This window comes from Peromyscus leucopus, chromosome 7, assembly GCF_004664715.2.
Source record: "Peromyscus leucopus breed LL Stock chromosome 7, UCI_PerLeu_2.1, whole genome shotgun sequence".
In the NCBI taxonomy this organism is placed as follows: Eukaryota; Metazoa; Chordata; class Mammalia; order Rodentia; family Cricetidae; genus Peromyscus; species Peromyscus leucopus.
In genome coordinates, this window is record NC_051069.1 from 105,002,652 (window position 1) to 105,029,139 (window position 26,488).

At 41.2% G+C, this 26,488-nt stretch overlaps 1 protein-coding gene across 10 annotated transcripts in view; it reads right to left on the reverse strand.

Moving 5' to 3' along the window:
• The window catches only part of Rbms3 (RNA binding motif single stranded interacting protein 3), a 1,336,321-nt gene that overhangs the window by 220,175 nt on the left and 1,089,658 nt on the right, over window positions 1-26,488 (reverse strand). For all 10 annotated transcript variants that reach the window (XM_037208204.1, XM_037208207.1, XM_037208205.1 and 7 more), the window contains 2 exons: window positions 22,927-23,084; window positions 8,458-8,537 (listed from right to left, as the gene is read on the reverse strand). In XM_037208204.1, the coding sequence (XP_037064099.1) occupies window positions 8,458-8,537; window positions 22,927-23,084 (238 nt within the window). The remainder of the gene's footprint in view (window positions 1-8,457; window positions 8,538-22,926; window positions 23,085-26,488) is intronic.

Here is a 26,488-nt window from a genome sequence, read left to right on the forward strand (position 1 = left end):
GCTAATCAGATGTACTTGGGTAGACACTTAAATAGCTTACTCATTAGCAACACTGACAGGAGGCAGAGCCCAGCGCTATCTTAGAAACAAAATTAACAATTTACTGTGGATTTGGGAAGGTTTTACTGTCAAACCTCCCATTCAGAAATGTGCAAACACCTAAACATGATTAGTATTTTAGAAATTAGTGATGAAGATGGTCTTCATCATGGAGATGAATATGGGTCCCAACCTCATTTAATAATCAGAGGTCACACACATTCTGATGCTACATGTGTATATATGACCACTAGAGCTTTGAAACTATTGTAACAATTAAAATCTACATGTGATAATATTGGAGTTTATTGATAATAAGCATTGTAGCATTCTCCTGGCAAAGAAAAGCAATGGCATTGCCAAGACACAAAAATACAGGCCAGGGAACTTCTGTGCATTCTTGAGATGTTTATTTTTTCTGAGCCTGGTGTTAGAAGCCTGAAATTCCAGCTAACTGGAAGGCTGAGACAAGGTGGAAGAGTGACAGTCATAGGTTGTGATGGTTAGTTTTTGGTGGCAGAATCTACAATAGAAGCCTCTGGGCATACCTGTGGGGGACTATCTTGGTAGTGTTAATTGAGGTGGGAAGACCTGCCCACTGTGGGTGGCACCATTCCCTAGCTGCAATCCTGGACTATGAAAGTGGAGAAGGGTGCTGTGCAGCAGCATACACCATTCTCTGCTTCCTGATATGATGGGAGCTGCTGCTTCAAGCTACTACTACATCCATTTCCCAGTCACTGTGCCCTGGAACTGTCAGTTGAAACAAGTCTATTATCCCTTAAGTTACTTTTGCCAGCGTGTTTTTACCATAAGGAACATATAAATTCAAGGTCAGCATGGGCTACAGAGGAAGTTCAAAGTTAGCCTGGGCAACTTCGTGGGATGTTGTCTTAAAATTAAAAAATAAAATAAACCTGGGAATATTATTTAATGCCACAGTACCTACCCAGTATGTGTGAGGCTTCTAGGGTCAATCCCACAAGTGTAGGGTTATTCCAGGGGTTGACACATCTCTAAGTTTGCATAAGGCCTGGGTTGGCTGAGCCCTGGTCAGTTTTACTCCCAAGTGGGAAAGTGGAGAAACTAAGTGTGTGTATGTGGGAGATGCGTTAGAGGACCTGGACATGTCCATTATCACCAATAACTAAAAGTACAGATGATAGAAGGGGATGGGCATGAGGCACAGGGTTCTGTTTTTTCTTACCTTTGTGGTCTCTTCCAGATGAATTTGTGTCTTTTCCATTTAACACATTATCTAGTTAAAATTGTATTACCCTTGTCTTTTCTTCTCCTATATTAAATCAGTTACATGTTTACCATTGGTAAGGCCAGTGTGGTCCACAGAAGGCTAAGATATATTGGACCAAGTCACTTGCCAAACAATTCATACAGAATTGAAGACACCACTGACCATAATATTTTCTGGTTGTTTCCAGAGTTCACTAACAATATTACAACAATAACAATAATTCTACTTCTTTTCTACAAACCTGCTATGTTTTTAATACATAGAAATAATCTAGATTTTTTGTCAAATGTAGTTCTTGAGTGCTTTCCAAGTGAGCACAAAGCCCTGCATGCCAGTCCTAGCTCTTGTAATGTCAGCATTCAGGAGGCCAGAACAGCAGGACTAGAAGCTCAATTTCATTCTTGGCTATAGAGTGAGTTCCAGACCAGCAGCCAGCCTGAGAGCCATGAGACACCATCTCAAAAGAAGAGAAAGAAGGTAAGGAGCCAGAGAGATGGCTCAGTGGTTAAAAGTACTGGCTATTCTTGCAGAGAAACCAGGTTCAATTCCTATCACCCACGTGGCAGCCACAACCATCTGTAACTCCAGTTCTATGGGAATCAACCTCCTCTTCTGGCCTCCACAGTTACTGCATGCATATTTCAACTAGCTAGCCCAAGCAAAGGATAAGTTCCAAGATACTTCAGGACTCTGTAGGGCATGAACTTGAAAGGATTGCTTTCAAAGAGATCCTGAGGCAGGGTGACCCACAGTATGGGAAAGGTTTTCACATGTAAGGACAGCTATTGATAAGCATGACCTGCATGCTGCATTGTAGGAAAATAAATCATGTTCTATTCTCAGATGAGACTTCTGCCTGTGAGCACATGTTGCTTTTAGCAAAGCTGTCTTTCCAGAAGAGAATGGAACAATCCATTTCTGTTCTTAAGATTTTCTTATTCTCAGATAATTACTCCTAATCCCAACTGAACTCCAGAAAATCCAAGAGAGTTGAAAAGTGCACAGACATTCATAGAAATTTTTAAAAAAATTAAAGAAAAATGAAAGAACAGAAAAACGACACTCCTTAAGTATTGCTAAAACCCACTTACTAAGTAAAATCAAAACTGATACCCAATTGGGTTGAATGTTATACAGAAACCACTCTTCGAAATTTTTCTCTGACACTCTCATGAAGTGTTCATATACATTCATAATTTACATAGTGTTACTTATTTCAAGACAAAAGAAACAATAAATTCACATCAAGAAGCTAAAGGGTTAAACAAATTTATATCACAGAAGATAGGATTTTTCTAGTTCTTACTCTCTAGTCCAAACTGCTGTTGTGAACAAGGTCTGTTAAAAATGGAAAACATTCCATAATACAGCAAGCTACCTTTCAACTCTCTTGGATTTTCTGGAGTTCAGTTGGGATTAGGAGTAATTATCTGAGAATAAGAAAATCTTAAGAACAGAAATGGATTATTCCATTCTCTTCTGGAAAGACAGCTTTGCTAAAAGCAACATGTGCTCACAGGCAGAAGTCTCATCTGAGAATAGAACATGATTTATTTTCCTACAATACAGCATGCAGGTCGTGCTTATCAATAGCTGTCCTTACATGTGAAAACCTTTTCCATACTGTGGGTCACTCTGCTTCAGGGCTTCTTTGAAAGCGATCCTTTTGAGTTCATGCCCTACAGAGTCCTGAAGTATCTGGGAACTTATCCTTTGCTTTGGCTGGCTAGGTGAAAATAAAATGCTTTGGCATTGCCCAACATAGCTATGTAATTCATTACGGAACACAGAAATGCCTGGAGTGAGGCAGGCAAGCAACTAATGAGCACTCATTTTGTGCAGGAAATATCAAGATCGATACATAGGACATGCAACATTTATGGAACACTATGTTGTCTTTGCTCTCTACGGAAAGGAGCATACATTGCAGGATCTCTTTCTGCTAATGGTACTGATGTGATGTTCAAATGACTGACACCATTTAACATGTGAGGTTGGCCTCACCTTCCTATCTGTCAGTGGCAACAGTAATGTTTGATCATTTTTAGCTTCCTCAACCAGGTGTCCTAATACTTTATAGTCTGGCATCTATCTATCTATCTATCTATCTATCTATCTATCTATCTATCTATCCAATTACCTAGATTTATATCTATCAGCTATCTGTCTGTCAACCATCTATCTATATGTGTCTCTCTATCATCTACAAATCACCTACCTACCTATCATCTATATCTATCCACCTATCTATCTATACATATTTATCTGTCATTTATCTATACTACACTTATCTATCTATACATATTTATCATCTATCTTCCCATCCCCTTTCTTCTTCTTTCCTGATCCAGTTGATCAGCATCTGAACCATTTGGTGATGCTCTAACAGTGTAAATGGAATGATTCATGATGTCCTTATTAACATTAGACCTCTTATGTATCAATGGGAAGCATCTTGCCATATAGAGAACTGGGATGATCCAAAATGTGGCATCTACATCATTCCCTTCAAAATCACATTGATGTATGTCACAAAGAGTATCAACAACAGTGTAACTAATATTTAATGAGCAAATTATTCCCACTACAATCAAAACATAAATGGTGTTGACTATGTAAATGAGATCATTGTTAGATGATATACTTGCAAATGTGCTTAACAGTGATGGTCTGAATTTACAATTTATTACCATGTCAAGGCTTGGTATACAAGTAGTCATTTTTCTTGATCCTTCATAGAAATGGCATCACAGAGATCAGGAGATGAGAGAAGTGATTACCCGGACACAACAATGAGCCTTGCAGATCCTACAAGGGTCACCATCATTGCCAAGGGAGACAGAATGAAAATACCACGTGTGCTCTGCAGTGTGTGCATCCTTCCACAATCGTCCTCAAGTGAAGAAGAGAGTGGCGTCAACTTAGCACCAACAGCTCTGTCCTCACAGAGAGTGAGACAGGTGGTGGAGAGATTCAACATCTGACCTTACCCACAGCCTTCTCACGACACAGTGGCTTAGGTCACTGCACAAGACTATGGGTTCCTCACACACAGCCTTAAATATTGCTACATTGAAAGCATCCATGTGCATGCCCACAAAGCCACAGACTTCTTTTTTTTCTTAATAAATTTTTTATTCATTTTACATACCAACCACAGATCCCCCTCTCTTCCCTCCTACCGTGTGACCCCAAACACATTGAACTATGCTAAAGCAGAAGATTGGAGTTATCAATTTTTTGAACTCTTATTTAATTAGTTCTTTGAGAATTCTTTACAATGAGTTTGATCATATTCACCCTTATTTTTAATTCAAGAAGGCCATATCAATTAACGCTATTTTAAAAATTATTAGTATGTCCACCAGAAAGGACAAGCTCTCTCAAGTATTCTACTGAAAAGAGTTAGAAAACTGGTCACTTGAAGAAAGAAAATAAGAAAGAAACAAGGCTGGAGATGGCTCAGTGGTTGTGAACACTTGATGTTCTTTCAGAAGACATCTGTTTCGATCCAAGCACCCACATTGGCTCATAATCCCTTGTAACTCCAGCTCCAAGGGATCCAACAACTTCTCTGGCTGCCATCGGCACCCCCCCACAAGCACTCATACAGATTAGCAAGCACACACACACATAAATCACAATAATACACACACACACACACATGCATACACACACACACACACACACACACACACATATATATATTAAACCACTCAGGATTCTCTTCCGTGTGCTATAAGAAATCCTAGAAACCTTGAACTCTTTGTCTTTGCAATGGAAGAGAAATTTCAATCAACAAATGAGTTTCTATCAATGCTCATATGTAAAGATCTGACCATGCAAGCATCAGCACCAAGTTCAACGCCCTCTCTCCAGAACTCATGCAGAAACAGAATAGATTAGTATGAGTGTCTGTGATCACAGTGTATCTACAGCAAGACATGGGAGATGAAGACAGAATACCCAGAACCTCACAGCCAGCTAGCCTTGAGTACACAGCCACAAACGACAAGAGAGACCCTGCCTTAAACAAGATGGAAAGCAAGGAAGGCCTAACCACAGAGACTGTCTGCTAACTTCCCCGAGTTCACCATAGCCTGGATGCAACAACACTCACACATTTGCACATGCACATGCACACACACACACCCACTAAATTCTAAAAAAATGTGAGTTCTGAAAATAGTATTTCAAATGTATCCACATAGGAGCTACAAGCATCAATCCAAGTAAGCAACATATGCCCAATTTGATCCTACCTGCCATAACATCCACATTGTATCCTATGGGGACATTTTCTTATACATTCCAAAAACCTATTTCTTATGACATATGCTTGTATTTCACATCAGATTTACATATCAAAGATTTAATATCTTCAGTTAGCATTTGAAGCTTTTATTAAACTCTATTTGACTTCCAAAACTATGCATAAATAAAGGCAAACGAGAACTCCTGGTGATCAACATGGCATACTTAATTCTACTCTACTGAGAGAAAGCCTCAGAAGCATAAAGCTCCACCACTAAGTATTTTGTAACTGAGCAAGCTCTTAGTTTCCTTGTTCCCATGAGATAGCAAGGGGCTGAAAAACTCAAAGCAAATCCCTGCTATGCACTGTGCTTCCATTGGGTGTAGCTATGATGTTTTGTGTACACATGAAGAATGTTGGGACACTTAGGGATCTGTAAGGACTTTAGCATTAAATTGCTTTAATCACCCATAAGTTTGGGGAAAACCAAACAAAATATTTCCAAACAGGTCAGGTCAAGCTGGGTTTCAGTCTTTTTCCCCCTACAAAGGAAGCAACCTAAAAGTTAAAAATCTGTGCTCAAAATTTAATTAATGATTATTTCCATATAGTTGGCTTTTTGTTCAACTCTTTAATGTAATCATATGATTCACACCTAGTTCAATGTATTCTGTGTATAGAGACATCTGTTGGGTAAACTGGGATTGAGATGAGTTAAAAATGCAAGGTCTGGGAAGATGGCTCAGTCAGTAAAGAGCTTGCCACTCACGCATGAGGACCTGAGTTCAGACCCCAGCACCTACATAAAAGCTAGGCATGGTGGTGTGTGCCTGTAATCCTAGATTGGGAAAGAGCAGGACATGCAAATCCCTGGAGACATTAGTCAGCCATTTTCACCAAATTTCTCAAAAAATAACACACACACACACACACACACACACACACACACACACACACACACACACACACACGCCTCCTCTATTCAATGCCAGTTCTGGGCAGAATGTCTTGAGATGTCTATTTATACTAACAGGAAAAAAAGCCCACAGTGTTTCTCCTAAAATGCAAAGACAGCTTCCATGCTGAGAAGAAAACTGTTACAGCCTTTCTTAACAACACCATATGTCTCCAAGTGGATCATGACGAAGTTAGTTCCCAGGGGGACGTTCTCTGTGGAAGCAAACCAAATCTAAAAACAGGCTTGACTCCATGCACATTCACTGACTAACCAATGATCTGCCTTTGCATCTTCTCTGTCATCCAAATATCTTAAGATCTTCCTGCTTTCCCAACATCCTCCCCAAGCAATCAAGTCAGGACAAAAGCTCTGACTATGTCACCAAAACAAACAAACAAATAATCTCTCTTTTCTTCCCATTTTCTCCTCTATATGACTTCAATCATTTTTAAGGAAAAGAAAAGCCAAATTTCCAAACCCTCTGATGGATTTCAATGATAGTTTTGCTATAGCAGAAACCCAGAACATAATTTAATATACACATATATACATACACACACATACATACACACATATGTATGTGCATATTTCCACTGAGACAGGTAATCATCAAAAGAGCCATAAATTAACCAACAATCACTAAAAAATTCTTTACACACTATAATTTTTCCCAGTCCAGCATTTCATTCAATCTTAATTTTTTTATATGCAATACCACTTTTGGAGACAGAATCTCGGGTATCTCAGGCTGTCTTTAAAGTCTCTATGTAACTGTAGACAACCTTGAACTTCTGATCCTCCTGCCTCTACCTTCCAAGTGCTGGGATGATAGGTATGAACCACCATGCCCAAGTTTCATGAGCTATATTTCAATGTAATCATCCAACATCAAATACTTTTCTCATTCCCTAGCAGATTAAGCCAAGTTAAAACATTCATAATTCTTATAGACATGATATATTTTATTTTTTATGTTAAATGTAACTCTTAATAACATGAAGTGGTATCTTTTTACAATGTATATAAACCTCTTAAGATTTCTGCCTTGAGAATATATAAAATGCTATGGGACAGTATAGATTGAAGCTTTTAATAATTTCTCAAACTGTCACTTATATTATTATAAAATATAACATTTTTGCTCTCAGATTTCATGACTGTCAAATTGCCATAAAGTTTCTAAGTGCTTACTTGTCTTTGAACATTTTTCTTATAAGTGGAGAGTGGTGTTTGGGGTTCAGTATAAGCCTTTCAGGTCTACTATGAATATCACTGCATAGCCACTTAATAAATGGCAGATGAAGGACTCAACACTCATGTCGAGAGTCACAAGCATCCCTCATCTCAAGGACACCTGCACTTTGCTCCGTTTTTCTTCTAATCCACTTCAGGGAATCATCAGCACAAATTTAAACACAGAACCATGAAAAATCACCAAGAAAGTCTGAGAACGTGTTATTAAATAGTGTTTAGACACACACATTTATGGACTGGGGAGTTGTCTCTACGGGTTAAATGCTCACTATACAAGCATGAGGACCCAAGTTCAAATCTCTAGCATCCATGTAAAAGCCAGGAATGGCTATGCACTGGGGGATGGAGACAGGTGCTCTCGTGGAGCTCACTGGCCGTCAGTATAACCGAAATGGTGAGCTTCCAGTTCAGTGAGAGACCACGTCTCAAGAGCATAAAAAGGTGATTGACAAGGAAGACATCCAATGTTCCCTTTGGCTTTCTCATGTGAGTGTATGGGCATGTGCACATATGCATACACCACACATACACTGCGTATATTTGAAAAAAAAATAAATCTTTACAATAGCCCCCTGGGGACACACACACACACACACACACACACACACACACACACACACACACACACACAGTATGGAAATGATTTAACAATAGCCATAAGCCTAGGTACTTTTAGTGGCTTCTGATGGTATTTCTTACCTGGTATTCCTGGTGGTGTTTTCAGATATTTTCCATTAAAATGTTGAATTACCACTTCACATTTTTCAGTAGACTCCATTCTAGGGGGGAGAAAAGTATGGGGAGGTGAACATGAGATTATATACTTTTATCAAGTTGTTCTTATAGAAATAAGCAAGGAAGGGTAACAAGACAGGGATGGACAAGTTTGATTTGACTTGTGTACATGAATTATCATCTGCTGCCATAGCTACTGTAGTGGGCTCATGGAACTTGACAAGGTTATCATTGCTCAATGTGTCATCCCCATATGGCTGCCCAGGTGGATGCCACAGAGCTAACCTGGGACCTTTTCTTCCTTCCACACAAGGTGGCTTGGCAGTTGAAAGCATCCAATAGATGTTCACCAAATGACTGAATTAGCAGCCTTGCCAGGCGGGTCATATCAACGAGGGCATGGAAGCTGGAGGAGATAAACTACCTCTCTAGTAGGTGGTAGAGTTGGGATCTGGACTAACAGCCAGGCATGGTCAAAGCCTGTGCTGTGGCAATTCAGCCAACAGCTTGCTGCCTGCAGTAGTGATCATATGGTGGGACAGTTATCAGCTCTGCGGCACTTTTATTAAAACGTTACTGTGTGAAAGACACTTAGAGTTATTTGGGGCCCCTACATGTAGGAGGAAGCTAAATACACACACACATACACACACAAAACCTTATTCTCTTCATTTTAGAATTTTGACTACTGTCCTATTCTTTTTTATATTTAATACTTGATACTAATATTCATAAAATGAAGTTTTTGTATAAAATGTCATCATCTCATGTACAATCTAAGGAGATATCACTGACAGCCATTCCACTCTCATGTTAATCTTGGCAAGGCTGCCCTGGCTCAGATACATCTGCAAGAATTTCCAAAAAGTAAATTGTATATGGCCTTTATTTTGTTGTTTCTATAATTGTGTGTGTCTGTGTGTGACAGTCACACCTGCAGAGGCCAAAAGAAGGAGACAGATGCCCAGGAGCTGGAGTTAACAGCGGCTGAGAACCACCCCAGGTAGGTGCTGGGAACTGAACTCATGTTCTCTGGAAAAGCAGTAAATGCTCTTAATTACAGACCCATCTCTTTGACTCCATAAATGAAAATCTAAATATACAATACATATATAAATATATATAATTTCATTCATTACTTAATGACAAGATGCCTCAAATTATAAGACACTGGGATAAGAAAAGCAAGACATATTTTCCTCATTCTAAATATTTAGTAACAGGCAAATATAATTTTCTCTCTCTTTACATTTCCCACCTAGTAGAACCTCTAACCTTATTCCTCCTGCTTTTTTTTTTTTTTTTTTTTTTAAAGTAGGAAACTTCCTTTTCTAGGAACAAAAGAATTCTAATTCTGTCTCGCTATCTTCCCTCAGGATCTACTTACTCCTGGTCGCCTCTTTGAGAAAAAGCTTCCTCCTAGCAGAGACATGAGTGAGAGAGGAAATGGGCGCCCTTAACTCCCACAGATGGCACATCACTGGGATTTTATTCTAAGGGTTAAAGACAGAAGGCGCGGGCCTCGAGTTCCTTCTCTATTAATCTCTCTTTGTGAGCTCACGGAGACGCCGGGCAGTGGAGACTGAGTGTCGCCTGCAAAGCCCCACAGATCAAGCCTTTCCCTTTGTCCTCAAATGACACACACTTTTAAATAGAGACCAAACATAGCTGAAGGTTTCAATGTGCAACTGCTGATTTTGTGAATACAGAACAAGCTATAAAGAAAACGGGCTGCTAGCCACTCCACGTGCCTATTCCTATTTTTACTCTGGTTTGAAAGTTTGAAGTCATCCCTTCTGGGTTCTAAGTACGATCATCTTATCTTAACACCATTTTCAGCCTGGCGAGCCTGCTGGGGGCTCTTTCTAAGAACACAAAGACAGCGGGCAGAGAGATGGCTCACTTTGGGTTCATTCAGATCTAACTAAGTAGACGTCTGCTGTGAGTCACCAGAGACTCTTCTCTGAGAGAATAAACGCAATAAAAGTCTGTTTTCTGTGGCTGTCATCATGCAGGGTCAAAGCACGTTACATTGTACCACCCGGCAGTGACAATTTCATTCGGATACACGGGGGCCACATCTGAACAAGGCAGAACTGTCCCAGCAATGATGGCTCGGGCCTCTAGGAGTGCCGAGGGGGCAGGGGCAATGTTCTGGAAACAGAACAGAAGTGTAGGTGAATACCTGTGTTAGCCAGAACATGCCTATTTTCTGCTCAAGTTTCACAATTAAGTGCTCTGTGAGGCTGCCAGCTCAAGCTATCAGAAATCCTGCCCGTGCCTGGCTTGAAATTGACACGAGCGTGCTCAAGTTCCTTTGAAAAGACAGCACCGTCTGCAGCTGCCTTTACAAGCCCCTTGTAGCCGGCCTGGCTCACTACAATGCCTCCATTCTTCCAGAAGGTACCTGAGCACTCTCCATCCCCTACCCCCACACTCTTCTCTGCCCTGCAGAACAGCTCCTGGGTGGGGCCAGCACCTGACAATGCATTAAGCAGACTCTCATGAGACTCCAGTCACTGTGTAAGGCTTCTGGAGCATTGTTAGGTCTGCCATTGAAACATAAACACACACTCAGGGTCCTGTTTCTTTCTTGTCTCATGACTTGCAACTGCTGGCTTCAGTCATTTGAAACACACTAAAGACTTCTGTGGTTGCTGCACCAGCTGCCTCCTCCTCATTCGCCTCCTTCCTCCTCCTCCTCCTCCTCCTCCTCCTCCTCCTCCTCCTCCTCCTCCTCTTGTTCTTCTAAACAACTGTTACCACAAAGAGAACCTGATTTCACAGCTCACACAATTCCCACAGTCAAACTACAATACATGAGAGCCTGATGGAGCATTGGCAGAATGTTCTGGATCAGGCTTGACACACAGAGGAAGAAAAATCTTGTGGAAAACCATGTTCAGCTTAACTCTCTCACCTCAACAGAGAACTCTCGGTTCACGATCTGAAAGCTGTAAGCATTATAAGCCACGGATTTAAAATCAAATCCACTCTGTCATGTGTAATGCTTAATTAGAGGTTTCCGCTCTTGTGAAATGTTTGGGGTTTTGCAATCACGGGCACTGGATAAATTGTTGGTGACTTGGAGCATCCAACTTTGCGAGCCAACATCCTCATTTCTGGTAAGATTTACACAAAGCGTCAAAACTATCAGAAGAATTTTAATGACTAAAACATGTGCTCTTTCTAGCATTTCAAAAATATATCATGTCATTTGCTTCTTAACCCACTGTAACATAGAGGACAATGGTGAGACCCTAGCACAAAGAAAAATAAAGAATTGTGGCATTCTATCTTAGGCTGTGTGTGTGTGTGTGTGTGTGTGTGTGTGTGTGTGTGTGTGTGTGTGTAATGCACATGTGGAGGGCAGAGGACAACCTTAAGTAACATTCCTTCCGCAGGCCCCCTCTGCCTTTTTCCTTTGAGACGAAATCTACCCACCAAGTAGGCTAGGCTGGCTGGCAACTTGCTTTTTTTGAGTCCGTTGTCTGCCATTCTTAGGACACAACTGTGACAAGTACCAAATAGTACAGAGAATGGCCTCTCTGCTGTCTCCCTCGGTGCACACCAAAACCTCTTGGTGATTCTGTGGTCTAACTCATTCCTCTAAGAAACGGGACTGTGGGTAATGCTTGGCACTGAAAGCTGTCTCTTTCTGCTGTGCTGGGGATGGAGCATGGAGCTTCAGGCATGCTAAGCAGACACCTTACCAGTGAGCCACATACCCAGACCCACTTCTTAAAACAACATCGTTAAGCCAGTTTTCTTTAGGGATGCGACCCTTGAGAGGGTACCCATGCTCCATCAGATGGCCCTCCAGCCATGTACATGTAAGCAGCATTAAGTGGACTGAGTAGGTTTAAAGGTGGGGGTGGGGCACATGAAACTCGGTGGAAAAAGTAGGGGTTGTATGGGAAGAATTGCAGGGTAGGGACTGGGGATGGATTTGATCAAAACACAGTACATACACACATCAGATTTTCATACAATAATAAAAAGGTTAAATTAAAATGCATCACATTACTAACGAGTTTGAAACTGTCTCAGGTATCATTTTCTCTATTGCAAAAATAAAAAAAAGTAACTTTTTGATTTGAGGAGCACCATGGATGTCTTCCCTGAAAACTGGCTAGGAGGTGACCTGGACTAGAAGCTGCATCTCCTGTCTGTCTGTTCAGAGGATTTTAGAGGAGACAGACCACCATCATCAGCTTGTCACTATCCTAGTTTCCTTTCTGTTGTTGTGATAAAATACCCTTACAAAAAAGCAATTTAGGGGACAAAAGGGATTATTTCAGTTTAAAATAAAATTCAAGGTTATACACAGTTCATCACTGTGGGGAGGTCTCGGCAGGAACTTGAAACAGTCACATCCACAGTCAATCACAGAGAAATGAATGCATGCATGCTCCCTTGCTTGCTTGTGCTCAGCTCAGCTTTTCCACTCTTACACAGTTTAGGATCCCATGCCTAAGGAATGGTGTTACCCACAGTAGGCTGAGTCTTTCCATAACAATCAACTTAATTAAGGCATCACACAGACATGGCCATAGGCCAATATGATGAACAAAATCTCTCATTGAGATTATCTTTCCCAGAGATTCTAGGTTGAGTCAAATTGGTGATTAAAGCTAACCTTCAATCACACCATCCCTTCTGAGCTCTTCTGTTGACTTATCTTGTCTCATTCAGGCTCTCTGTCTTTATCCCACATAGCCCCTCCTAACTACAGAGATGTTTTTAAATGGTTATATGGGTATACCCTGATATGGTATGATAAGAAAGGCCCTTCACCTCAAGAGCATTGTTCTCAAAAGATGGTGATGAAAGTCCTATCATGGAGAAAATATCAGGCAATTTCAGGTGCAGTGATATTCTCCAGGACTCGGGATCAGGACTATCTAAGAAGACCAAAGAAAGCCAGAGGAAATGTCCCAGACCTGCGCAGGCTAGCGAGATGTAACAATAGGGTGAACGTGGTGGCCTGAACTGGATCCTAGGACAGAAAGCATGCCAACAGAGGAGTGGGTGGGTTCCAGAAGGAGTCTGGAGTTGTCACTGACAAGATGCCAAGCTCAGTTTCTTGGGTTTTATGTCTGTTAAGACTCATCATGCCAGTAACGATGACCCTGAACTCCAGATAAAACAGGAGACTCACCTGAAACTCATGGACTATCTAACCTGTGTAGGAAGAGCCATGAAACAAGTAAGAAAGAGGGGACCAACTCCTGAAAGGTATCTTCTGGCCTTTACAACCACCATGGCTCACAGCCACCTGCCCCAATAACCCAAGAATTAGTTTTCAAAAGAGAAGAAATCTGACTCGTTTTTCCTTATTTTCTCCCTGTTTTGGCTGTATCTGAGGTATCCTGCCTCTGCCTTCCCTGTGACCTGCAGGTGGCAGGAGCTTCCTAAGGGCTGCTTCTCTTGGCATTTCAAGATCACAGGGTCAGTTTCCATGACTTCACCCACAATTCTGAAAATCACTCTTCAACATAGTCTTCTCCATGGAAGAATGACGTGCTTAACTTACATCTATCACCTTGATCAATGATAGAGAAATAAAAAAAAAAAAACCACAGGAGATGTACATTTCAAGAAGCAGGCAAGGGAAAAAATGACTTTTCTTCTGATTCAGCACAGAAAGTACCTCTGTCGTGTCCCCATCTTCCCCCCCCGTCCCCCCCCCCCCCCCGTCATCCCCCCACCCCCCTCCCCCGCCCATTACCTGAGTAAGGATATGTTACCTAAGTGTGGGTGACATTCTTGTCTAGATGCATACTAATCTAAATTTAATTCTATATCTAGGCCAGATTAATGTGTCCAGAAGGACTTTTGATCAAATAAATTAGAAAAATAAAACAAAAATGGCTTGATCTTTTTAAAATAAGCCATCTGTGTATAGAGGCTAGGACACAGGCTGTAGCCCAGGGAACCAGGCTTTAGGGCAGGTCCTTGGGGCATTTTTCAAGTTAGTATCCTCTGCTGTGCAGTGGGGTAAAATAACACATTCAGATCTGGAGGAATTTGTCCAGAGAAGTCTTCTTTGTCAATGTTGCTCACTACTGAAGGTGCTCAAAGAGGACTAGAAAGTCCTGTCTGACTGTTAGTGTGAATCCAAGGCTGTCTGGATGACTAGTGGGCATGCTTGCAGCCCTTAGAGCCAGTACCAGAGAACTTGCCTAGCATGCCATGAGGACAAAGCCAAGAAAGTCCTGCTGCCATATGCAGTAGATAGCCAAGACTTTGAAGCTTAGGATTTTCCAAAAGACTTTTAATTAATTTCTTAAGGCATTCTCTTGTTTTGTGGTCTAACTACTGTGCCTTATGTTTCCCAAACTTGTCAAATCTGCCCCAGCCTAGATCCCTTACTTTCTTTTCCTCTTGGCAGGTTTTTTTTTTTTTTCCCCAAGTGCCTAAGAGATTTCTTCTTATCATTTGCATATTTAAATATTTAACTATTCCCTATTCAAAGAAATGTCCCACCTTGACCTCTGGTCCCTTACTCTGAATCACAGTCCTATACTTTATTTTGATTTTGTGACACTGTAGTAATTTATTATTATTTGATGTTTGACTGCTTATCACATCCAATAATCTCTATAAACCAATAAAATATCAGCTCACCAAAGCAGACTTTCTCTGTTCATGTGCATCTCAATAATATAGCATTGAAATAGTTGCTGGCACTTAGGGAACCATAGACATTTTAATCAGATGAACTAAGATAGGGAATGAATAAATATATTTCATGTATCAGGAAGAGGCTTGAAGTTTTCAAGTATGCAAGAATACAGATAAGATATACAGAAGAGACACAAACAAGGATTCCTAGGCCCATGCAGAACTATGGTCACCACTCCAAAGATGGAGAGAATCAAGGGGTCAGAGAAACTCAGAGAAAGCTGAGGGTGAGGAAGCATACCAAATAAAAGTGACTCAAATGTAAAATGCAGGCCATGAGCACTCTGTTTCCAAGTGTGTCTTCTCTCGGCCAGCACCATCAATTGGTCTGGAATCCCAAAACCTCAGCGATACCTAACAGTTCTCCTCACCTCCTCCTGGTTTCTGTTTAGAGCAGGAAGCAGTGAAGAGGTTTAACAGATCCAAATTTTCCTGGGAATTTAGTTCACCAAATTTAGTTCCATAAGAGTAAATGATTTTTTTTTGAACCGTGTTTTCATCCAACAAAGAGCTATTTTTTTAAATAACAACATGCCATTTTCTAATGACATACTTAGCAACATGTTCTTCCTTGCTTGGCTTCTTAAAAAGATATAATGAGAGCAAGATTTGAGTCTAGGATATTTCACACTAACAAATGAAGTGATGCCATTGGATATATTGTCTTGTTGGTTGACTTTGTGAATCTTCTACACTGATGCTGACTTGGTTAGACTGCCAATGATTCTGGAGATGTGGGGATGTTACCAGTCCAGAGCTTAATCACAATTTATCTTGAGCTATCTTTAGCTGCCTCAATAGCCATTCCTTGCCTGGGTCTGTGTCTAACCTAACATCATGACCTTGTGATCAGTTGAAAACTTTTGAATGTATTAACTCAGCAGATCACTTCATTCCACCAACCAGAAGGCCAGGAACACCTTCAGAAAGCATCTGAGACTATAGCAAAGTTTCCTCTGATTTCAGGCAACCTGCCCACCTGAGGTTTCCATCAGTATATTTGAAAACTGTCTTGATTTATGACTTCCATTGTTCGGTTACTATGAAAACTTCATGGAAGTTACTATATAGGAGCATGGTATTTGAGGTAACCGGAATCTGTTTCCCCAGGCCATGGTCACTCATATTTGGCTCCAGAATAAACTATCTCTTATAACCTTTGAAAAGAGGGCTGTGTTTTGGGGGAGACAGCTAGTTGATTGATTGCACCGAGGCTCTGAATATATAAAGATGGAAACAGATGGTTCTGCCTTCTCCACCCATGATCATGAGTGTTTGATGATGAGAAAAAAAATGCAAGTGGGGAGCAGGAAGCAGCGGATGAAAGGGAAAGGAGAGGTAGCCACAGAGGACAAAGCTGGGGGGTACCAGCAGCACATCTCCCAATGGCTCACATCTGCCCAGCAACTGGAAGAGAAATTACAATTATCAAAAGATACGGCCTCACTCTTTCCAGTGTCGGCAAGCATAACAGGAACCTGTCTGCTTGCAGACACAGCTGTAGCAGGGAGATTACTAATCACTAAATTTACCCTTGAAAGATTTTGCTTGCTCGCATATGATTTCCTGGTTCCATGTGCCTTAGATAGATGCTAATACCAAAAGTATTGGAAAAAGTACAAGGCAGGTTGTTTTTTGTTTTTGTTTTCTTAACCCATCAATGGAGTCAATGCAGATATAAGTGAAACATACCCCAAACAATAAAAACAAAACAGAGTTTCATTGATTTGGTGGGCATTAAAAAAAAAAAAAAAAAATCAGCCGGGGTGGTGGGCACGCTTTAATCCAGCACTCGGAGGCAGAGCAGGTGGATCTCTGTGAGTTGAGGCAGCCTGGCTACAATGAGTAGAAAGCGCAAGCAACAAGAAACTGTTCGAAAACCAAAAAAAAAAAACAAAAAAAAAAAAAAAAAAAAAAAAAAAAAAAAAAAAAACAAACATTTACCAATGAAACAAAGAGTAGCATTTGCTTTTTAAAAACTTGCTGTTTTCATTGTGTTTATTGTAAATCTCTTTTCTCATTATATTTCAGGAGGTGGGAGAGAACACAGATCAAGTGCCCAGTTAGATGATAAAGCAATAATGTTGATATTCAAAGTCATTTCTAGAAAATACAGGAAAGTCTGCAGCCAGACCACCCCAATGTCCCCAATCCTGTCTGAGCTCAGGAGCAAACACAGCCCAGGCCTGGCTAGCATTTGGATGGGAGAAAATATATGAAGAGTGTTTTTTAACCTGCTATTCCTATCAATTGTTAATAATCAAGCTAGTATTTGTCTAAAACTTGCATAAATTGGTGGGGATTTTCTTAATTGATATAAAAGGAAGAATGGCAATGATTTATTTAGAAAGTCTGTTCACTGCAGAGGGAAGGGCCGAGCACAGTGCAGCCATGTGTTAAAGGTGACCTAAAGGAAGCCTCCAAGAGACCCACACTGAGATCACTGAAGACGGAGGAAATGCACCAGCACAAAGGTCTCGCTTGCAGCCTTCTCTCACGCTCTTTAGCCCACCCGGGGACAGTAAATGCCTTCTTGAAGAGGGTCTGTGTTCCCAGATGTTGGGGGCTGGTGACTGCTCCTCCCCACCCACCCCACCCCCAAATCACTTCTCCACACTCAGTCAGGCTTCAGTGGTCTCTCACAACACTTCCGTGTGATTTTCCTGGACAAATGGTCTCATGTTTCTGGGAATGGGGATCGGATAGCTTGGGCCCACACTCATGTGCCTTCAGACTCACTGATTTATGTTGGGGGGCTGATCCTCATCTTCACAGGCCTGCCACACTCACTAGCTCCCTAGGAGCCCCCCACAATCAACATTCCCACCATTAACTTCTGTTTTTAGAGGTTTAGGATGGCTCTAAAATGCCACCTGGATGGTGAAGGATCCAACCACATTGTTTTAAGTTACAAGAAACTTTTTAAAATAGAAAAGAAGACATAAGAATGAAATGTCTGTAATTTCAGACTCTGCCCAGTGTTTCTAGAGTGCTGAAGAACTTTTTTTTCTTCCTGTGCACCCTACTGGCATTTGAAAAATGCTTTGAAGTTCACTGTTTTAAATATAAAATGAAGATAGTCCCTTTACTTTGAAGAGATGGTTATCAAAGAAGATTAATGTATAGCTGGCAAGTAAAATAATAATGGAGGACATGTTTCTTTCTAGTCAAAGGAATTTCAGATCTCTTGAACAGGAACTAAGGATCACATGTAGTGGTGAGGAGTGACCAGGGTGATATCCAAGTGACACACCATGTGGGTTCTGTCCACTGAAATATAAACACACATTCTCTAGACACGTGTGACAACTTACTAGATATGAATAGAAGCTAGCTGCTCTCTCAGTGGGCACAGAATCTTCTTTTGATGGAGCCTGCAACACTGAGGGCTTCTCTAAGACCTAAGTTGTGCAGAAGCTGCAGTGTTTTCTGTGACACTGTACTGGTCCTTGTATTAGAATTGGCTTATTGTCATCAACAAGTGCCATCTCTCTATTATAATAACCAAGAATAGAAGTGCTTCATTTGGTCATCAAAAGTTACTCAAGAGTGACTGGGGAGATAATTTCGGTCATAAGGGTACAGTGCTTAACACAAAAGCAGGGGACACCTGAGTTTGATTCCCAGCACTACATAAAAAGCCAGGTATGGTGGACACACTTTTAATTCTAGTGCTAGAGAGACAGGCAGATCCCTAGAGCTCACTGGCCAGAGAGCCTAACCTATTTGGTTATCTGTAGCTAGTGAGTGAACCTGTCTTGAAAGGAAGGTGGAGAGGTGGATCTGAGAAATGACATCTGAGTTTGTCCTTTGAGTTACCTGTGTATACACACACACACACACACACACACACACACACACACACACACACAAATTACTAAAGATTTACTATGTGTCAAGTCTCATTCTAGACCCTGGAAATAGATATAAAGAAAAACAGGGCCTGTTCTCTACCCAAGTGCTTTATGGACTGACCCTTCTCCCTAACCTTGAAATGGACACTCTATGTGAGGCTTCACCAGTCTGTCTGCAGAGTGTGTTGCATAGCTTTATGTCAACTTGGCACAAGCTAACCTTAGAGGTGGGAACCTCCATTAAGAAAATGACTTCATAAGATGGGGTTGTAGGCAGGCCTGTAGGACACTTTCTTAATTAGTGAATGATACAGGATGGCCCAGTCCATTGTGGATGTTGTCTTCCCTGGGCTGGTGGCCCTGAATTCTATAAGAAAGCAGGATTAGCAAGCTATGAGGAGCAAGCCGGTAAGCAGCACCCCTCCATGGCTCTGCATCAGCTCCTGCCTCCACATTCTTGCCCTGATTGAGTTTCTGCCTTGGCTTCCCTCCATGGACTGTGATGTGCAACCCAAATAAAGCCTTTTCTCCCTAAGTTCCTTTAGTCTTGATGTTTCATCATAGCGATAGAAACCCTAAGACACAGATCTTCCACATAATGCTGAGAATCAGTCCTGACACACAGTGATGCCTCTGCAACCCGAGAGGGCTGCAGGCACATGCCAGCACTTGTGAGTACCATTTACAGATGACTTTCTATGCCTTGCATCAGCCTACTGAGTTGGTGGGTTATCACAGGAAAACAGACACTTCCCAAGATCTCAGGGGACTCTAAAGCTGCTAATTCTTTGAGCACAACTGCCGAAGGCATCTGTCTGCAACCCAGGACCTTCTCTAGCTTGCTATGTGTTAGTCCCAGGAGAATCAAGAACATTGTCCAGTCATCTCTGTTTTGTGATTCAGAAAGAGGTTTCTCAAGGAGACAAGGCGAGTGGGGAAAGGAGGTGGAGTTTTGAAAAGCAACAAGAGTGAAATGGCTCAGTAGTTAAGGGCCGTGGAGCCTGAGAACCTGATGAGTTAATGCTCAGAACACGCGTGACGGAAGGAGAGAAGCCACTCCTGGAGGCTCCTCTGACCTCTGCACTTGGGTTATGGAACACGTCCCCTCCACACACAGGAAAATACACATAGTCACATTTCCATGAGAAAAAGGGGGAATGCTGCACAATTTAATTCCCAGTCCTGTGGGCAGAAGCAAGAGCCACCATGGTTCCAGAGAACAGAACCACGTCGTGAGTTAGCAGGAACCTGGATGCTTCTATTAACACATGGTAGAGGTAAAAACATTGTCACAGTCCGTGCCATGAGGTCAATCATGGGAGGTTCTGCTCCTGAGAATTTAAAATCTAAACTCACAGAGAAAGGGGGACTCATTCTCCATCCACTTCCCAGGGGCTCACACGGAGAGACAGGCTCACACTTTCTGTCTCAATTTTTAGGCATAAGAAATCAGGATCTTCATTTCAACTTTTTTTTTTTTTTAAAAAATCCACCCTCCCCTTCTAAAATCAGCAAATCCAAGCCTGAGAGAAGAAAGGCCTGCTGAACATTCACTTGTAACCCCAGCACTGAGGAAGCTGAGGCTATCCTGGGATACAGCGTGCTCCTGTCTGGGAAATGAAAAACAAAACCAAACAAAGAAACGACCTGGGTTTCAGGAGAATTCAACTTTTGATTCAAGGACATAGACCCAAGTTTAAAGATTATTGAGCCAAGATACTTAGGAATGTCATAGAATGGTAATCATAAAGTTAAAATTCCATTCATCCATCCACACATTCACTTGTTTACCCATTCATCTGTTCACCCACCCATCTGCCCATCCACCCACCCATCTGCCCATCCATCCATCTATCATTCATCCATCCATCCATCCATCCATCCATCCATCCATCCATCCATCCACCCATGTAACAATTAAAAAGAAAACAAGCCAGCAATCCAGTGGAAGAATATAGAAATGTAAAGGATTGGGTACAACTATGATAAATTTTATTTGAGAAAAAAACCTTTTATAGGAGTATGAACAATAGCATTTAACTTGAGTGTCAGTCTGGGGTTGGAGGTCAGGGAAGAATTCTTTGAAGAAAAATGGCCCAGTCAATACCTATGAGCTGAGTGGGCAGAAGGCAGCAGAGTAGCTGTAGACAAGGTGGTCAATCAAGAAGAGTAGTCTTGACTAGGTCATGAGACAAGAAGAACCATGGCCTGCAAGGTGAGCCAAGCCAGGGGTGACACCTGGGGACAGTTGTGGAATGAAATCACTCAGGCAATGCTGAAAGACTCTGATGTGCCCAGATTTGAATTTTTAAGGGTACCTTGTGACTTCTCTATGAGGAATACAGCAGAGGAGGAGGCTGAATTTAGAACAGGGGGATAATCAATTGACAGCCCCCAGCCTCCCACAGATCTCTAGAGACATCTGCATTGTGCTCTTTCATGACTCTGTCATGATTGCATTTTTCATCTGATGACTTAGATTGTTTAATTCTGTCCTTTGTAGAAGATGGGGCTTCCTTCCCTTTTGGCAAACCCAAAATACACAGCAAAGATTGGCATGAAACATGAGCAAGTAGCCCAGACTTTGTTCCTCTAGTTACTCCGTAGCCCCATGGCAAGTTCATCTATAGTCCTAACCCCTAATATCTCCAATGGTAAATGTATTTGGAAATAGGTAATTGAGCTAAAAGGGGGCCTAATCCACCATGACTGGTGTCCTTAGAAGATTCAGCTTGGAGTGCTAAAATTTTCACTTAAGCTATTTGGGAACTTCATAGGGTGGAAATCATGAAACCGATCACTCACCACCCACCCATCAACAACGACAGTGAACAAAGAAAACAAACATGCAAGCCAGGGGTAGGGAATGAAGAGGACAAAGACAGGTTGGACTTGGACTTGCTATGTATCCAATGATGACTTTGAATTTCTGATCCTCCTGCCTCCATCTCTCCAGGACTGGGACTACGAGTGTATGCCACCATGTCTGGTTTACACACGTATGTTCCACTGATCACCTCAGAGTGAACCACTGGTCTACACTGTCCTGACTCCCATCTAATATCCTCTTTCTGCCCACACTCAGTCAGGTGGGGCTATGGAGACTCAGTTTAATTTTCCAATTTCTTATCCCCAAGCAGCTGCTTTCTCTTCGAGGCCTCCTTGACTTTGTTTTCTCATGAAAGCATGGCAGGCCCAGCCGTCTAACTTTATTCCTGGCCAAGATCACCATTTGTAAACATTCCCTTAAAGTTAAAATGAAAACTGTTCCTTCTTTTCTTATGATGAAAGATATATATATATTCTGCCTAAACTATCAAAACCACACAGCCAGTGCCTCCTAAATGCAAACACCTTGCTGACCTTCCCTTTTATTTACACCCTTCCTGGGACTTCCCAACAACAGCCACTCTCTGAGTTTCCCCTTTCTTCTCTCTTCTCCTCACTGTCCTGTCTCTCCATGGGAAACCCACAGGCAAATCATGAAGACGCTTTGCTCAGACCACTTGGCAAGCAGTCTACCTAATGAGCTACATCCCCAGCTCCACTACACAGGATCTTTTGCTTTGGGATCCTGGCTGAAGCTGGCACCCTCAGATTTAGTTGCTTGCAAATATAGACAAGACTGAATATTAAATGTGCATATTATTATGGTCAGAGGCCCATACAGACAGTCTGTGTCCATGTATTAGCAAGGACAGTCTAGTTAAAATTTCATGGGTTTTTCTTTGGCTTAAAGTTACAGAAAGATAAAATATTTGATCAGCTACCTGCATTTTATTTTATTTTGAATTTTCTATTGCTTTAGGCCCTAGATATTGCCAAGGAGTGGGATTAAGAAGTAACAAGGAAAGACAGATCCCACGTGGGTTCCTTACAGAGGAAGAGTTACCTGGCAAAGCCAACGCCCCTGCTGACTCCGTTAGCATCTCTCAGGATTCTGGTGGATATCACATGTCCAAAGGGCTTTAGCATGTTCTCCAGCTCCTGCTCATCCATAGAGATGGGGAGATTTGAGATGTATAGGTTTGTAGGGTCTTGTTCTTGTTGCTAAGGGAAGAAAAAGAAACAAATGCCATGAGGTCTATTGAGAAGCATTGCACTTAAATTGCAAACCAGTTTAACATCCTCTGTCATCCTCAAAGGGTACTGCTTTCCAGGCTGCCTCCAAATGCCTTAGATAGCCAGGGTGACTGTCCTAGTTAGGGCAAATGTTGCTGTGATGAAACACCATGACCAAAGAAACTTGGGGAGGAAAGAATTTATTTCAACTTACACTTCCTGGTAACAGAGTATATCACTGAAGGAAGTCAAGGCAGAAACCTGGAGTCAGAAGCTGATGCAGAGGTCATGGAGGAGTGCTGCTTACTGGCTTGCTCCCCATGGCTCGCTAAGTCTGGTTTCTTATAAAACCCAGGACCACTTGCCCAGGGATGACCCTACCTGCAATGGACTTGGTCTTTCCCCATCAATCACTAATTAAGAAAGCGCCCTATAGGCTTGCTTACAGTCCAATCTAATGGAGGCATTTTCTCAGGTGAGGCTCCCTCTTCTATGTGGCCTTTGCTTGTGTCAAGTTGACATAAAACCAGCCATCACAGTGGCTTAGAACTCATGATGCCCTTCTCCAACCTCTCAAATTCTGGGATGATAGGTGTGCATTACCACATCTGGCCATCAATTCCTTTTAATAAGCTTCCTTTCTGTGTAGGACATTTCTCATAAAAAAGAAAACCATCAATGAAAATCAGGCTCTTTGTCCACCCTTCCTTGTAACATATACATACAAGCTCATATTACAGTTAAGCTCAGGTGAACACAGATAGAAATCATTCCTTATCCATGAGGCATCCACCAGTGACGCCTCAAACCTCAAATGGCACTGACCCCTGCAATTTCATCTTTCCCATCTTTGTAAAATACTATACATGACTATTGTAGACAGAGGGGTGACAGCAAAACTCATATGATTTGTTTCTCTTCACAACTTCATGGATAGGAGTCTCACTGGTACTATAGATCTTGGCCATCCCATTAATACAAATCTTTTTCTCAAGTTATGAACGTTCACCTTCTCACCTGAAGGAAACACTCCATGGCTTCTCTTGGCATGCTCACATGGCTAGCATCACTACATGTGCCCATTGAGGTTACTGGTAAGTGAAATAATGGTTCCGGAATAGGCACTGTATGGGTGACTCAGTAGATCTGATAACTGAGATTGTTTCTTGTTGTAGAATAATTTTTAACTAGACAAAGATGTGTTGCATTTGTTTATGTGCAGAATATTACTTTAACTGTGTAGTTATTTATACAAATAGTCTATTTATATAAACAGTTGTTTATGCTGCATTTGTTTAATTATGTAAAGATGTGTTGCATTTGTTTCACCTTGCCTGCCTAAGGCACCTGATTGGTCTAATAAAAAGCTGAATGGCCAATTGCTAGACAGGAGAAAGGATAGGTGGGGCTAGCAGGCAGAAAGAATAAATAAGAGGAGAAATCTAGGCTCAAGAAGAACAAGAGGGGAGAACTAGGAAGATGCCTGAGGCCAGACACCAGGCAGGTGCTGCCAGTCAGACACAAGAAGCAGTGAAAGTAAGATACACAGGAGAAAAGTAAGATATACAGAAAGAGAAGTAAGAAGCCCCGAGGCAAAAGGTAGATGGCCTGGTACAGCTCCTGAGTGTTTGACAGGTGAATAACACAGACAATACAGACACATTGGACACAAGACTGATTTACAACCACGGCAGGTCACTGCAAGAGTCACTGTGTATTCAGAATAGTGTCAATACACAATTATCATTGTGAACTTACTTCTGGAATTTTCTGCTTACTAGTTTCAGAATGTGGTTTACTATGCGTAACTGAAGCCGTGGAAGGCCAACCAGTCACTGGAGAATGCTTGTACTAGCTACCGACCTTCTTGTACCAGTCTAGGTTCACCACTCCATTAGTGCTATGTTCGTGAAGTCATCATTCTAGGTACTTACCAACTGTCTTTTCACTCATTACTCCTATACAAACCCATTTTGTAGATGGCACATTCAACCCCTAACTTATCCATGTGACACAATTCACAAGTGTGAAAGGCAGGGCATATTTCCTAGGCCACCATCTAGGCCACAAGTTTTATTGCTCTCTGATGCTGCCTCCCACTAGATGAGTGGATACCATGCTGTGGACCCAGAACTTCAGCATCAACATTACCTTAAGCCAGCTATAGAGTGTACACCTATAAGCTCAGCACTCAGGAGGTGGAGGCATGAGAATTAGAAGTTCCAGGCTAACCTCAGCTACATAGTGATTCTAAAAGCTATCTGGGCACCATGAGAATCTCTCTTGAAAGAAATAAATTAAAAATAAATAAAAATTTAAAAATTTCACCTGAAACTGGCTAGGAATACCAATTCTCAGAACCACCTTGAGATACTGAATTATAAACTCCAAATACAGGCTTATTTTAACAAGTCCTCTAAATGATTCTCATAATTGCATCAATTTGAGAGTTGCCATCTCAGACCAAGCAGGAATACTTATATGCAAACGAGCTCATTATGTCTAACATTTCATTCAGTGGTAACAATGCTTACGCAAGCTTTGCTTAATAGCAAGGAAAACCACAACTGCTAGCTTTATCTGTATGTGTGAACATTCTATAATTCATATATGAATTAATAAATTGAAACATAGTGATATGTATTTTGAAACAGTTGTATTGTCAGAAACAAAACAGGGTCAGAATGTCATAATTAATCACTAATATCAAAATAAGTCAGACATTTAATTGAACCATTATAATTTAGCCCAAACAAAACCTTAGCTTCAAGAACAAGCAAGAGATTAAGCTGGCAAAAGAAGTCCAAAAATATTCTGGAATAAGTAAATGTAAGGTTTTAAACAATGAGAGACTATAAAAATGAAATTCCAAATATTATTTTAGGTCAAGAAATAATTTTATTAAAAACTAAATTGCATTATTAACAACTTAATGCAAATAGGGCACAATTTTTTTTTATTAATTCTTGAGATGAATAAGACTTTGTCATAGAGAGATGGCTCAGTGACTAAGAGCACTTGTTGCTTTTCTAGAGGCCCTAGGTTCAGTTTTCAGCACCTACACCATGGCTCACAACCACCCCTATCTCCTATTTGGGAGATCTAATTCATTCTTCTGGGCTTGCACACACGTGGCAAACATACATACATGCAGGCAAAACACTCACACACATAAATTATAAAAATAAGTAAAACCTCTAAAGGAAATCTACTATAAGGTTTGTTATTTAAACATAACTTACCTTTAAACATTTTTATTACCAGGAAAATATTAAGAAATATCTGAAAAAAGCCACAGCTTTAGCATTTGGGAATGTTATCTATGTGGGAAATGTACAATTGAAATCTTTGCTTCGTTTCCTTTCCTTCTCTTTCTGACACACACACACACA